Source organism: Natator depressus, chromosome 5 (assembly GCF_965152275.1).
Source record: "Natator depressus isolate rNatDep1 chromosome 5, rNatDep2.hap1, whole genome shotgun sequence".
Taxonomy (NCBI): domain Eukaryota; kingdom Metazoa; phylum Chordata; order Testudines; family Cheloniidae; genus Natator; species Natator depressus.
In genome coordinates, this window is record NC_134238.1 from 93477942 (window position 1) to 93493730 (window position 15789).

The window sequence follows — 15789 nt, forward strand, 5'->3', positions numbered from 1 at the left end:
AATCTGTGAGACTATATTGTAAATAGCAAGATCAGGGCCAGAGGCTTTTAAAAGCGCTGATTTCATGCAGCCATAGTGTTAGACTTAAGATGCCAGAACACAGGAGACCCACTTTCATTTAGCCTGACCTCTGATAACACACACATTTCTCCTCTTTGAGGTACCTGGGCACAACTGTGGCATATCACCATGAATATTTATTGCTAGAGCTAGGAGGAGACTGCAGTCTGATTTTAAATATTACAGCTTTTGAATGCAAAGTTGAAAACTGTGCATTTTGATACAGAGGAAGATAATTGGTTTTACCTATAATATAGGTAAACTTAGGGAAATATATATCTCTTGTTCCCTTGTACTACATACTCTAAAAGTTTCTAGTACATTTTCTAGGTGTTTGCTGAATATATTGTGGTATAGTTACTTTATTCTCTACTTTATAGTCATTCTCGTACTGTCTAGGCATTTCACAAATAACTGGATAAAACAAAATAGTCTAAAGAAAACCCTTTGGTGCATTTTAACTTAACATTGCTGTTACCTATAAAACTTGCTTTAAAGTGGGTTCAGTTGGATACTGAAATTCAGTATCTATTCAATAATCCCAAAAGAATGACAGACCTACACTGATGATGGATTAAGACTGTGATTTAAATCAGCATTTTAGGTGCAGAACGGTCTATCATAGTAAAATGCATTAGCTTGCTAATTAAATCCTATTGAATCCTAAATTTAAGTTGAGAAAATTCCTTTGATTAAAATACTTACTTACAGAAAAAGTCTACCTCCCGCTTAACAAAAATAAAATCCCAGGATGCAGACTGCCGTAGAAACATCTTATAGTATGCAGAGCTATATCAAATATTCAAAAAGAGGGGAAAACTAAGTAATTCAATAAGCTAATAAATATACCGTGTGTTATGTATCAGTCTGACAATTTAGTCTTATATATTAAACCATTGTTGGCACTTCTGTATGATAGCAGCCTAAAACAAATAAACATACATCCTCAAAGTAATTTGTAGGAACACTTGAGTGAACGTTGTACTGATGAGTGTTTTACCATAGCAGTTTTTCTGAAAGTTTAATCATAACCGTACCACTTCTACATATTATTAACAAGTTTAGCCCCACTAGATAGCTTTTTGTTGATATGCTTGCATAATGTTATCTCCCAGTAGTTATCCCATGCTCAAAAATAGTCACTGCAGTAAATTATATATAGCTAAGTATTTATTTGAATGGGCTGGCTGATATTTTGTTTGAACTAAATGTTTTATATCCTTTAAAAATATTATCCATTATGCCTCTATAAACAGGACCTAAACAAGATGTGAAAGCTGCCAGAGAATTCATTTTGAAGCTGTACCAGGACCAGAATCCAGACAAAGAGAAAGTAATCTATTCCCACTTCACTTGTGCCACAGACACAGAGAATATCCGCTTTGTCTTTGCTGCTGTCAAAGACACTATCCTACAGCTAAACCTGAGGGAGTTCAACCTGGTGTAAAAAGAGAACCACGGCTTGGATCCACCTATCGTCATCTACCCACCCAGCATAGACTAATAAAAACATTACTAGTGCATTCTAAAAAATTCCACAAAAGACAGATTGACACAGATACAAATAGAGTTGTTCTTTGAAACAATTTACTTACAGAAACAGAGGTTGTTCCTGTACATTTGCTGATCTTGAAATATTTACTGAAGAGAAGTGGATTAATAGAACTTTAAGGGAGAACTTCCAATGTTTACAATTTTTTAAACTATACATTTTAAATATTGTTTTTATATTTACCTTAATTTAGGCTGTGAGATTTTTTGTGACAACTGTGGTTCAAAGGGTATTTAAGAAATTTTTTTTATAGAACTATATATAAATCCATTGCCATTCATCTGTTATTTTCTTAGGGTTTTTTATTGCATTTCGTAATCATGAAAATCATCATAGGAAATTCTAACCTGAGATGCCTTAAAAATGATAAAGTGATGCTATTTTAGAATGTTAGATACTGTAATATTTATCATTTAAGTTAGAATGAGCTGTTAGCATTTTAATGAATTTGGGGGCCATATATTGAATTTAATCATTTAGATTTTTATGTTGGAAGTGTCTTTCGTAGGCTGATATGCCCAAAGTCTTGATATCATTTGGCAATAATACACAAGCACCAAGTGTATAGTTATAAAGCACATAGCTATCACTTCTATTAAAATGACAGTGTAACACCAGTACCCAGCACTTGCAATTCACTAACAGACCTTTGTGGCTAGAAAGGGCCTTCAATCGCTGAGGTTTCTAGGCCCTAGGTAGTTCCTCCAAAAGCCCTTTGCCACAGGAAAAATAAGACTGCCATCCTTGAGGATGCAGTTGCATGTACTGAACTGGCCACTAAATTGCTCACTTCCATTAGAGTGTGTGTATGTATATGTATGTATATATATATATATGTAAAAAACTGTATTCCTTACCACAGCCCCTGCATTTGGGCTTTACAAGCCAGTGTAGGAAGCATACTTAACACCTTAACCACACCGTATTACTTTCAGAAGATTTTCAGACCACTAGAGCATTCTCACCAGCTTCTGCCACAGTAACAGTATCCATGTAAGATATATGCACTAATGTCTGACAGTCATTTTTATCAGGGATGAACAATCTTGCTAGTCACTGAAGTGTACCTTGAAATAGATCCAGCAATATCACTGTTATGTCTAGCAAATACTCCTTAATAAAACATTCATATTGATTTTTAGGATTAATCCAACCCTCAGAACACCACCTTCCACCAGCCCATGAGAGGATCAGCTGCTCTTTGGGGCTGTGTATTAGCACAGTGAGACACTCATCCTAATTTAGCCTCCTGGATGCTAACTAAGTAATTTCAAGTCAGTGGAGAGAAGCCTACTCTCTGCTCAACTCCAGCTAAGAGTCATAACCAACTTCTCAGTGCATAGTAGAATGCTCCCTAAACAATGCCAATACCCACAAACCTAAGGTGGATCTGTTATTTCTGGGGAATGCTACCATAACATCAAAAGCTGTAAAATTTCCATTAGCCAAGGTCTCCCTCTGCAGCAGGTATGATCACCCCATTCCCAAAGGAAGGAGTACTATAGGTTTCTTTATAAGTAAGAACTGACACGTGGTCATGAGAGGAATACTCATACTATGAAAGGACAAGAGACCCTAATGAGTGGATCAAAATAGTTTGTTTCTTTAATGTTAGAGCAAAACCCAGTGCAGCATCTCCATGCTCCTTTAAAGACACAAAAGACTTGACTCCATAATCACGTGTTGGAAGAACAAACATTCAGCTGTACACATGCCTCCCTGCCATTTAGGTGAAGTAATTAATCAGCAGCAAACATGCCTGGGGCTGAATCCAACAAGGACAAAAACAACATTGCTCTTAACAGCCGGTACTCCAGTCATTCATGCACAGCAAGTATGGGTTGGAGTTGTGAATATCTACAGTGGCCGAGACTGCAGACCCTTGGACAGTTCAGCAAATTGACAAACATGACAGTGTAGAAGAGATGAAAGATCGAGTAGCTACAAATCATGTATTTTGTTTCAATGGGTTAATCAGTGAAAAAGTCAATGTCTTCCAGGTCACAGGTAGTACTGCCATCTTCAACACTCCTGAAAAAAATTCCAAGGCCTGGCATTGTTAACAGATCCTTGTCAGCTCTGGTCACCAGTGTTCACAGCCTGGCCACTTGGATATTCAGTAACATAACACATGATATATCTTGCCATGAAGTGTACACACTAATGCCATTTGCTTCCAACTATCACTAACACCACTAGCTAAGTGAATTTTAATGGCTACAGAAACCTTTTCTTTGTTAAAACTGCACCCCAGTTGACCACAAAGAGCATGAGCATGCACATTCATCACCATTAAAGCGTTCAACATAAACCAAATCTCACTAATTCACAATCTTAAGGAGCTGAAAGCAAAAATGTGGACACCCAATTGTTTGTTGGACCGAAATAAGATCTGTTCTTACTAGGGCATCACATTACTACTGTACCCAAGATTCGAAAGAATCACCACTAACATCCTTCAGCCTGTTTACAGCTTCATCTAGCGATACACGATGGGAGAAAACACAGAGAATGCCAAGGCCCTGGAAGCAATCAATCCAAGGGACATCCACCTACAGACTTCTAAGAAAACCTAGTCCAGTTCATACCTATTGGAACAACTTACCTAAGGATGTAGTGGATCCTCCATCACTTAAATTTTTAATTCAAGATTGGATGTCTTTCTAAAAAAGATGCTCTAGCTCAACCAGAAGTTATAAGATAGATGCAGGAATTACAGGGTGAAATTCTACAGCTAGTGTGAACCAGCAAGGAAAGGAATGCAGACTTTATATTTTACTGAGTAGTGCCCCAGTGTCACATGCCTGTAACTTGTTCACTTTAAAAGAGGGTACAAAACATTTCAATCGCTGATTTATTTGCAATTAGGATAGCTAGTGGATTAGCCAAAATTCACCCTGAGTATTCTTAGATAGACTCCTACTGGCAAAAACTTCAAATGTGGGCAGTGCCTCCAAAAGAGGAAGTTTGAGAGTTGCAACTTCTCCCTGTTTCCCAAAAATCTGAGTGGAACATGTTTGATACAGATTTTGGATTATTTGCCCAGATTTAATTAGAAAATCCTAAAAAATCATCTTCAGATCTTCACCAGTGTATATATAATGCTGTCCCAGGAGCACTAGTATTTTATTTATTTAGCACTTTCATGGCTTCTTGTGTCATCCACACGGTGAGCCTATCACAACCAAACCAGCAGGTCCCGAGAAGGCAGAGTCTTAAGTGTGAAGTTCACAGGCCAGTTACCACCATTAGCTATCCCTAATATCCTTGTGCTCTTTACTGGTTTGTGCCACAAAGCCAGGCCTCTGTCCCAAACTCTGCCTGTGTACCTCTCAGCCCAGCAGTATAAATCAGGCTGCTGGGTGACCTCCATGGGTACTTGTACTGACCCCAACAAATCTCAGGCTCTGCATTTAAAAAAAAAAACCAATATTTTAAACACCCACCAGATTGTGCAATAATAGCAACAGATTTTTAAATATGTAACATGCTTAAGTGGAAAGAGGTGTTAGTGAGTTATTAGCCAATTAATTCAAATACTGAAATGCCAACATAACATTAAAAACCAAACTATGTGACTGTCATGTAACCAATACATGGAAAATGTGGCTTTGAGAGAGGATGAAGGTACATATAAATATATTCATTCTACATGTAAGCATAACCATCTTTTGCAAAAAATGTATCTGTTTTTAGGACAAATAATTGTCCTATACATGAAAAATGTAATACCAAAAAATGAAACAAAGTGTCAGATAGTAGACTGTCAGAACTAGACTTTGCATTGTGCCTTTGAATCAGTCACAAATATACAACTCTCTTCTTATCAACAAACCTTATTTGCATTTTCACCTACAATTATCACATTGAAAACTGAAGTTTAATTCTGTATATTTTTTCCAAAAAAGGAAAACCTTAAAAAAAAAGATTTATCCTTCAATATTGGTGAACTAGGTTACAGAAAACTGCAACATACCTGAGATTATCCTCTGATTTGCTTCTTTCCCTTTGTCTCCAGAGTCTGCGTACCATAATGGGACAATCAGCTCCTCATCCCAGCTCAGTTCCTAAGTGTCCTCTCCATTAAGTGTTGCAATTTATCAGGGGAGAGAATGTTGTGCTCCAGGCTCTAGTTTAACAATGGCCAAGTGTCAATCTTGTTGAACAGCATGAAGTGTGCACTACAGCTCTGAATGTGTCATCCAGTATTACTAGAACAATCTGGTTTTTAGAAATAATCTTATTTATGGAAGTTTGGGAAACTCAAAGGTATAAGAACTTTTTAGCTCACAGGGCCCTGTTGGGCACAACTTCCAACAACTTGAAGTCATAGGACCTCATGTTCAAACACCAAGTCATGAAGTCATAAAGACCTCATGTTCTCACTAATTTCTGCAACCATGTGTGATCTTACAATGTCTCAAAGTGTAACAGCAATTTATTTGCTGCTGTGTTCAATTCTGGAAACACTGCAGTCGGAGACAGCAGTAAGATTTTGTACAACTGTTTCTGACAACACTTTACAACATTCTACTGTGTGACAAGAATACAGGGATCATTGTAACTCAGTGAAGTTGGTGAGAAAAACCACAACATTACTTTTATATATTGCTGTAAGCCTTTTCTTAACACCTTCATATGTGCCTTTTATGTAGTTCTATATAAAATAACACAACTGAAATAAATAGGTCAAAGTAAAACACTGATGGCACATGTCTGAAATAAATTTACATAGAAAAAAGGGGTTACTTACCAGTAAATGAAGTTTACTTACCTGTAAACAGAGGTCTTCAAGATGGTTCTGCATATTTCATATATGGGTTATTGCACCACCTTGTGGTGCCTTGTTGCACCCCTCCCCTTAGCATCACCAATGTTCTGAGGGAGAAGCTATACAGAGATGGAATGCCCCCACCTCCTCAGTTCTTTCCACCACAAACCCAGAGACAAGGACTGTGACAGAGAGGGTTAGGCGGGTCAGAAGTGTGAACACAGAGCTATCTCCAAGACCTCTGGTTACAGGTAGGTAACCTTCATTTCTTCAAGTGGCTCTGCATATTCCTACTTACGGGACAGACAGATAAGCAGTGCTAAAAACTAACCTGGAGGCAGGAACAAAGTCCTTGTTGAATAGACTGAAGCACTGCCTTGCTAAACCCAGTGACCCCTCTGGAGGCCAAGTCCAGAGCATAATGCTCAGCGAAGGTGTGCACCAAAGCCCAGGTTGTAGCCTTCCAAATTCCAGCAACTAGCACCTGCTGAAGACAAATGAAGGATGTAGTTGCAGCTCACGTGGTTGACTAGCAAAAGTTCTTGTATCTGCTGCAAATGTGTAACATGCAGCAATACATAGTTTAATACACAAATAGTCTAGGAAGAGACTGTACAACCCATGTGGTTATTAGCATAAGATATGAACAGTCTAGACAATTTACAAAAATTCTTAGTTCTATTCAAATAGGGAAGAGCCCTCTGGCAACCAAAGTATAGAACAAATTCCCCACTTATTAGAGTAAAAACAACAAGGAGTCCTTGTGGCATCTTAGAGACTAACAAATTTATTTGGGTATAAGCTTTCGTGGGCTAAAACCCACTTCATCAGATGCATGCACGGCTATCATTCTGAAACTTATTAGAGTGTGGTTTAGGGGCAAAAAGAGCAAATTAATTGTCTGGTTAATGTGAAAAATCAGACACTACCATAGCAATTTATTTGCTTAGGTAAAAAACTGGGATCAGGTCTGAGACCTACCTTGTCCTTATGAAAAGAAGTGAAAGGTGGATCAGATATAAGTTCGTTCACTCTCCTGGCCAATGTGATGGCGATAATGAAGACTGTTTTGATAGATAAATGATAGAGTGAACAGGCAGCCAAGTGTTCAAAGGGTGAATTCACCAGCACGACGAAAACCAGATTAAGGTCCCAAGAGCGAATAGGATTTCTAATGGAAGATACACATTTGATAAACGTTTCACAAACTTCTTAGCTGAACCATGAATAGTGAGCTATCATCCACAAGTGTATCATACATGGAGATGGCTGCCAAATGAACTCGATTTTTAAATGCATGAAATATTCCAGAACATAAGGAATGTGAGCCGATACAGATGAATCAGAATTTCTCTTCATCCATGTCTGAAATCTGGACCATTCTAAAAGGTAGCAGTTTCTAGTTGACTGCTTTCTAGAGTTAGTTAGCATGTCCTGCATAAATAAAGAACATGAACTCTCAACAGCAAACGAAGTCACAGTCTGATCACTCACACAGCCAAGTGAAGAGACTGTGGGCCCGGATGAAAGATCCTGCCCTCCCCTTGACACAGAAGTTGCACAAAGACTCCGCAGGAGAGTTGCAGGAGATTGGTAAACCACTGTTGATACGGCCAAACTGGAGTGATAAGAATCACTCCTGTCCTATCTTCCTCACTACTTTCTGAATCAAGGGAAAGGGATGAAAGGTGTACATCAGGCCCTTCCGCCAGTGCAGAAGACAGGCATCCGACAGGGATTGACTGTCCCTGACCACTCTGGAACAGAAAAGGCAACACTTTTTGTTGATCTTCTTTGAACAGGCCCACATCTCATCGACCGCAGCTGGAGAACATATATGGTCTGAACCAATTGATCCTTTAGGGAACCATTCACGCATCTGGGAGCTGTCTCTACTCAGATTAGCAACTATGTTGTTTTCCCCTGCTAGATGCATGGCCATAGGATAAGTTATGACAAATATACCATTTCCATAGACTTACTGCCTCTGCACACAGGACCGTAGAGTATGCCCCGTCCCCCGCACACTGATGTAATACATTGCCGATGTATTGGCCATCACCACCTGCACAATCCTCCCCCCGCAGAACCACCTAGGAACCAGATGAAGAGCTCTTAATTACAATACACTGATGTGCAGGGTTCTCTCCTGAGAAGACCAGTGTTCACAAACTGTTAAATTATTCAGATGCCCCTACACCCTCCAATTATTATTTGCGTCTGAAGTCACTGTCAGGGCTGGACCTAGGGGATTGAATTGTATACCCCGAGCACAGTCGTTCTGACTAACCACCAGTCTAGAGAAACTATGATGTTCAACAAGTGAAGATGGTTATGACTTGATCTGTAGACCTGCGACATCCAATGCTGCACATTCTCAGATAAGAAATGGAGTCACACAGGTAGTGGGTGCCATAGGACCCAAGAGATTTTTATTCTTTGGGTGGGACATCATTGAATCTTTAACAGTCTTTCATTTTGATAAGTCTCTCTTTGGGCCGAAAGCGCTCCCCCTCCACTGAATCCAGTATGGAGTCTCTAAAGGGAATCCTTTGTGAAGGGCAAAGGATTAACTTTGGGTGGTTGAGAGAGAGCTCAAGGTTGAAGAGACTGGTTGTGAAGATATGGTTTAGCCGGTTCTCACACACACAGCCGTCAGTAACCAGGCATCTAAACAGGGGTAAACAAAAATACCCTCATTCCTCAGGTGAGCTGCTACTACAGAGTGACATTTTGTACAAACTCCGGATGCTGTTGAGAGGCCAAATGGGAGCACCATGTACCGAAAGTGGTGTCCAGCCACCATGAATCAAAGGTACTTGCTATGATTTCAGTTAACTCAAGTATGAAAATACGCATCCTATAGATCAAGAGTCATGAACAACTCCATGAACTAAAGCAAAGGGATTATGGTGGCCAGAGTCAATATATGGAGCCGAAACATCTGAATGAACTTGTTCAAGCCTTTAAGTCTAGTATTGGCCAAAACCCACCATCCTGCTTCTGCACCAGAAAATAGTGGGAATAAAAACCCCAGACCCTCAGGTATTCAGGAACCTCCTTGACTGCTTCCATTAGAAGCAATTTTTCCATTTCTGTGGTCAGATTTGCTTCATAAGAGGGGTCACTGAAAGGGGAAGGGTAGAGGGTATTGGTAGGAAGCAATCTTTTGAATTGTATGGCACAGACTCTTTCCACAATCTGTAGAACCCATTGGTCTGATATAGTGTGCTAATCTGTTTCCAAAAAAAAAAAAAAAGGTCTTGTCTGGCTGATTCTTGACTCTTGATCATTTCGTCAAAACTGGAGTTTGAGGATTCACGATGTGGACACTGGTGAGGAAGTGGGTTGTTTAGGTTTAGACCTTAGCATGAAAGGCCATTTTCTATATTGATGCTGGGAGGTTGCAACCTGCTGATATTGATGACATCTTGATCCATTGAAGAATACGATGCCAAAGACTGTGGGTCGGACTGCCTCGAATACCAGGAAGCAGGAGCAGAGGGTGATGGCATCCTAGCAGAGGGAGCTAGAGCCAGAGAATGAGCCTTTAATCTCATGTCCTTCAGTTTTTCCATTTTTGTGCTAACACGACCTTCCCTTCTCAAAAGGGAGAACCGCTAGTGTAAGTGTTTATAAGTGTCCTATAGTATCTGTAGCTAGAGATGAGGAATGGAGCCATGCATGCCTCTTAATCGTCATGGCAGGCACAAATGCTCTTGTAGCAGTGTCTGAAGCATGACAGGAGGCCTTAAGGGAATGTTTAGCTACACTTTGATCTTCTACTAAGAGGCATCAGCCAATCGTCTTCTGTCATCAGGCAACTCTTGTAAAAATAAAAAGTCCTTTCCCATAAATGGATTGGTAATGGACCATAGGTTCTCTGCCCAGATCTCATCCTGCTGCTGGCAGCAGTCACCACCAATGAGTTAGGCACAGGGTGGGTATAAAAATAAGAAAAACCTTCAGAAGGTATCTGGTAATAATTTGTCTGCCTTTTTTGGAGACCAGTTGACAAGATGGAGAAGTGGACCACACAGATTGAGCCGGCTGTAACAACCCATCGAACGTGGGTAGAAAGAGGCTACTCTTAGCTGTGGCACCAAAGATTTTGGCTATTGAATAAGGTGGGAAGTCTTTTCCACAGACACCACAGGTAGGTTCAAGGTAGACACCATGTGATATACCATAGAATGGAACTGTGCAGCATCCTCAGAAGGAGAGGAGGCTGAAGACACCCCCACATATTCATCTGGTTCATAATCTGTGTCCATCTGCTCTTGTTTAAAAAGGAAAGTTACCTCCTCATCCTCCCCTTGTACAATACTTCAGGCATCACTGTCTGTAATGTCAGGAAATCTGGAGGAGTCGAATCCAGGGACCTCTGGGCTGCCTGAACTTTAGTAGATGAGACATTACGTCTCCATCCATGTGGAAGGTAGTTGAAAAATTCCTGAGGTGGGGTTTGGGAACATGCTGACTGCAGGCGTATCAAAGGGTGGTCTGAATTGTGCCACCGGTCTCTACACTCTTCCTCTATCTCCCTCCTGGTAAAAGTCCAGATCAGAGATAGAGTGCACTGGGGACAATAGTGGATCCAGCACAAGATATGGGGAACCGGCTCTTCATGGAAACTCTGTAAGGCTCCTGGGAGGAGGTGGCATTGGAGGATCAATGAAAGGTCCTTCAATGCCTTCTGGCCTCTTCTTCCTGCCAGGAGACAAAGATGATCTTGGAGCTGGGGAAATAAGCCTCTTCTTAGAACTCTTGCATTTCATGACATGTGCAACAGTGTCAAGAGGAGAACTTGGGCTGCCACACTGATGAAACTCTCTGAGGACATAATCAGAACTGACACACGAACCAAAAGCAGATCTAAAGATTATATCAGATCCAGACCATATCAGAACCGGTGTTATACACAAGTCCATCTCCCTTGCTATTAAAGTTGAGGATGGAACAGGTTTGTGCTTTGGAGCCATTTCTTGTCAGATTCAGGTAGATCCAACAACTCTGATGCCTGGGAACCAGCACTGCCAACAGTGGCTGCCTTGTCCATATGCCCTGACAAACTGATCTTCCTGGAACTGGAAGTGAAGATCAAAGCCAATGCTGGTCCTGCAACTGCAGGAATTCCATCAGGATTGGAAAGCTGTAAGGTATGAGGTAGGGCATTGGTGAGAGTGTTTGAACTGTCTCTTGACCTCTCCAATGCAATCAGGACAGCACATGGCCTCTGATTTGACTATATGTAGCTTTTAAAGCTTAACTGAAAGAGGGAGGAATGGGATCCTGGCAGGTGGTGTGGCTTCTTAGAACACTTCAGTCTTTTGCTGCTGGGAGCCACAGGGGCGAAATCTGGCTTTAAAGACTCTGGATCAGAGGACTGCTCAGATCAAGAGGGTCTGGCTTTGATGGTTTCCTTGAGGAGGAGGAATTGCAGGCAAGTCTCCCAATCCTTGAGGGCTCTGGGAGTAAAGGTCTGGCAGATCAAACACCCAGAAGGTCCTTCTCCCAGGCACTGAAGGCACTGCATGTGGTCATCAGATGCCAAGAAGACAGCTGAGCATGAAGTGCACCTCTTAATCCCAACTTCTTCTGCTTCCTCAATTCTGTCATAACATGGAGCCAAAAGAGAATCACTTACTAACTGCTAACGATAACTATCTAAGAAAGACAAACTCTGGCTCTGAAGAGACTGGAGAGGTTCACATCTGACCAGGCACATGGCTGAAAGGAACTGAAGTGGTGAAGGTGCTCTGCTCCTATGTAGCCTCACCCTCAGAACATAGACTCATGAAGGGACCATCATGATCATCTAGTCTGACCTCCTGCACATTGCAGGCCACAGAACCTCACCCACCCACTCCTGAAATAGACCCCAACCTCTGACTGAGATACTGAAGACCTCAGATTATGGTTTAAAGACTTCAAGCTAGAGAGAATTCACCATTTAAACTAGTTTAAACCTAAAAGTGACCCACGCTGCAGAGGAAGGCGAACCGCCCCCAGGGTCTCTGCCCAATCTAACCTGAGGGAAAATTCCTTCCTGATCCCAATATGGTGATTAGTTAGACTCTGAACATGTGGGCAAGATCTGCCAGGCAGACACCTGGGAAAGAATTCTCTGTAATAACTCAGAATTCTCCCCATCTAGTAATGCTGAAGGGAGGAGCAGAATGTGAGAGTGCTTTGAGACTGATAGATGGTTCTATGGCAAGGCACCATAAGGTGATGCAATATCCCATAAGTGGGAACATACAGAGCCACTCCAAGAGTTGATTCTTTGGGAGTATTGTCTCTGAATATTCCCGACTGTTGGGATGGAAATATTTCAAAGGCAGGCCATGGGTGCTGCCCTGGCTCTAGATGAATAAGACCCAAGCTCTTCAGGTGTTGGGACTCCAGTTAAGATGTCATAATTGTGTGTGTTTTAGGTACAATGTCATATTGTGCGTCTGTATTAGCATTTAGCCTCTGAAAGGTGAGCAGAACCTGTTTGGTTGCTCTTAACTCCACAGCATTTGTGCATTGCTTTCTTTCCTGTTGTGGCCATTTTCTCTGTGCCACTAACTTCTGAAGCAGATATGTCCACAGCAATTACTTTGTACCTGCGATTTGATAAGTAAACCATCTCTCCTTATCTCTCCTAATCATGGAGAGCTCTCCTTACATCTTGGAGCTAAGATTCTGTTTGCCAAGATGGCTAGAGAATGGCTTCACTAGGAATTGGTGTGACCAGATGTGAAACCTAGCCCATGGAGCAATTCCTATGCATGATACAATCATCCTTAATAGTTGCAGGTAGTGTTGAATTGGAGATGTTTTGCTGTGATTTATTTCCTGTACTTTGTGGGTGGGGGTGGGAGTGAGTTGAGAAGGTCCTGTCTTGGGCTGACTCATTTGCTAAATATAGGTTTGTTAATCTGATTGTCTGGTTGCAGAAGACTTTTCTGGAGTTTTGTCACATAGCCCTGCAACTATAATAGATTTAGGATCAGGTATATAGTTCCTTTGGATTCGTGATGTTGTCCCAAAATGCTCTTGCCATAAATCACACCAGATCAATGCAAGAGCTTTGAATTATGCCACCAAGTAAATTTACTTAAACAAAGGACAGAAAATCACTCTTAGTGGAAAAAGTCAGTCGCCTGTAGGATGTCACACCATGACATGTTGCTCTGGCAAAGTATGAAGTTAATGATGCCGGCATTGCCTGCTGTACCTCTTTTGTCAATATATGCAATCTTGTGGAAAGACGTCCTTCTCCAAGAGGAAAACCAGATCTTTTACCAATAAAGCTACTACTGTTGTTAACTTTCAGTTTACACAACCAAAAGACTTTTGGATAATTGAACATAGAAAATTTCATTTTTATTTATTTAAAACCGTGATGCTCTTGTGTAAGAGAAACCTGGTTTCTAAATTTGTTTTGGTGGGAAAATATTTTCCCCTTAGTTCTCTAACCTTCTTCCATTTTGTCTTTATGAATATCAGGGTAACCACTGGTTTTCAAGTTATAGTATCAAAAGTATTCAGGTGGAGAAAACCTCTGACTATTTGACTGTGGTTGGCCATGGGTCAGAATGAGAAAGCTCACCCTCATCACAAGAAGAACTACTGGCAGAGAAGTAATAACACTTATTTTTTTGGGATGCAAGGGGTGCGCAGTAAGTTGGCTTAGCCTATTTACTTTTTTGTGAGTTTCTCAACAGCAATTACCAGCTGGTCTGACGAAAGGGGTCTTGAACGCTAAACACATCATAGTTTTTCCCCTTTATTTTCAAAAAGGAAGTAGCAGACTGTCCTCACTCTGAGCTGGAGACATCTCTCACAGGGACAGGCAGTGGGGCAATTGTCCCCAGTTGTGTGAAATGTCCACGAAATAGTCCTGAGAGTCTAAAACAGAGTTGGTCTAAAACCAGAAAAAGTTGTCACAAAAATGTCGGCCTGTTTTTCCATCAAAACAATTCAGAATCTGAAATATTTTGAGCAATTGTGGTCCATAAAACTCTAACAACCTGCTTTCTCAAGTCATTTGGAATTTTGCAGACAAAAAAAATGGTTTCTCACTTATGACCCTGTAATCCAGTGGTGGAACAGCCGCCTTGGAAATAGAAGCCTTTTATGCCTGCGTCTGAGCATAAACAGCCCCATGCATTCCCTTCATTCAGGTTGTACCCTGCAAACATGTTCCTAATGTGGGAAAGCAATGAAGAAAGTTTAAAACTCTGATTTTTCTCATATTAATGTTTAAAAAACAAAATCCTGAAGAAGGGATCACTTGTTTCTGTCATGTAGGCCCTTCTGCCAGGAGGTGAGGCTCAGAGTCTGCCTAAACAAGGACTGCAGGACTGTTTTATGAAAGCTTGCATCTGCCCTGGAAGATAGGGTTATGGCGCAATGGTTCGTGAATGTATGTATCAACGACCACGTAGCAGCACTGCAAATGTCCAATATGGGAACACCACGAGGAATGCTATGGACTTTGATTGTGCCCTTGTAGAATGAGCTCACACCCACCGACAGGGCTTAGCCAAAGCTGTTTCATATGTAGTCTTGATGCAGTATGTTATCCATTTAGAGATAGTCTCTGAGAAGAGTGCTTGACTCTTTATACCAAGGGTGGGCAAACTATGGCCCGAGGGCTACATCCGGCCCTCCAGACATTTTAATCAGCCCTTGAGCTCCCGCTGGGGAGCAAGGTGCAGGGCTTTTCCTGCTCCGACACTCCAGCCGAGGAGTGGGGTCGGGGCTTGCACTCCGCACGGCTCCTGGAAGCAGTGGCATGTCCCCCCTCTGGCTCCTACGTGTAGGGACAGCCAGGGGGCTTTGCAAGCTGCACCCGCCCCAAGCGCCACCCCCGCAGCTCCCATTGGCAGGGAACCCTGACCAATGGGAGCTGCAGTGCCAACAGATGGGGCAGCGTGCAGAGCTGCCTGGCCACGCCTCTGCATAGGAGCCGGAGGGAGGACAGGCTGCTGCTTCTGGAAGCTGCTTGAGGTAAGCGCTGCCCGGAGTCTGCACCCTTGACCCCCACATGCATCCCAACCACCTGCCCCAGCCCTGATCCCCCTCCCACCCTCAAACCCCTTGGTCCCAGTCCAGAGCACCCTCCTGCACTCCCAACCCCTCATCCCCAGCCCCACCCCAGAGCCTGCACCCTGAGCTAGAGCCCTCACCCCCACCCCAGCCCCCAATTTCATGAGCATTCATGGCCTGCCATACAATTTCCATATCCAGATGTGGCCCTCAGGCCAAAAAGTTGCCAACCCCTGCTTTATATGATCTGCATATAACAAATGAATGAGGCAAAACATGAAAAGGTTCAGTCCTGTCCAGATAAAAGGTCAGACATTGCCTGACATCTAACATGTGGAGACGCTGCTCCTCAGGAGATGAATGA

General features: G+C 41.9%; 1 protein-coding gene across 2 annotated transcripts in view; it reads left to right on the top strand.

The window, feature by feature from the left end:
* The window catches only part of LOC141987662 (guanine nucleotide-binding protein subunit alpha-14), a 65261-nt gene extending 62510 nt beyond the window's left edge, over positions 1-2751 (top strand). Inside the window, exon 7 of one of the 2 annotated variants that reach the window (XM_074953221.1) lies at positions 1317-2747. In XM_074953221.1, coding sequence (XP_074809322.1) covers positions 1317-1507 — 191 coding nt within the window. In that variant the 3' untranslated portion in view covers positions 1508-2747. Of the gene's footprint in view, positions 1-1316 lie in introns of both variants that reach the window. The other variant, XM_074953220.1, reaches the window with a different exon arrangement.
* Positions 2752-15789: the final 13038 nt, after the last annotated feature.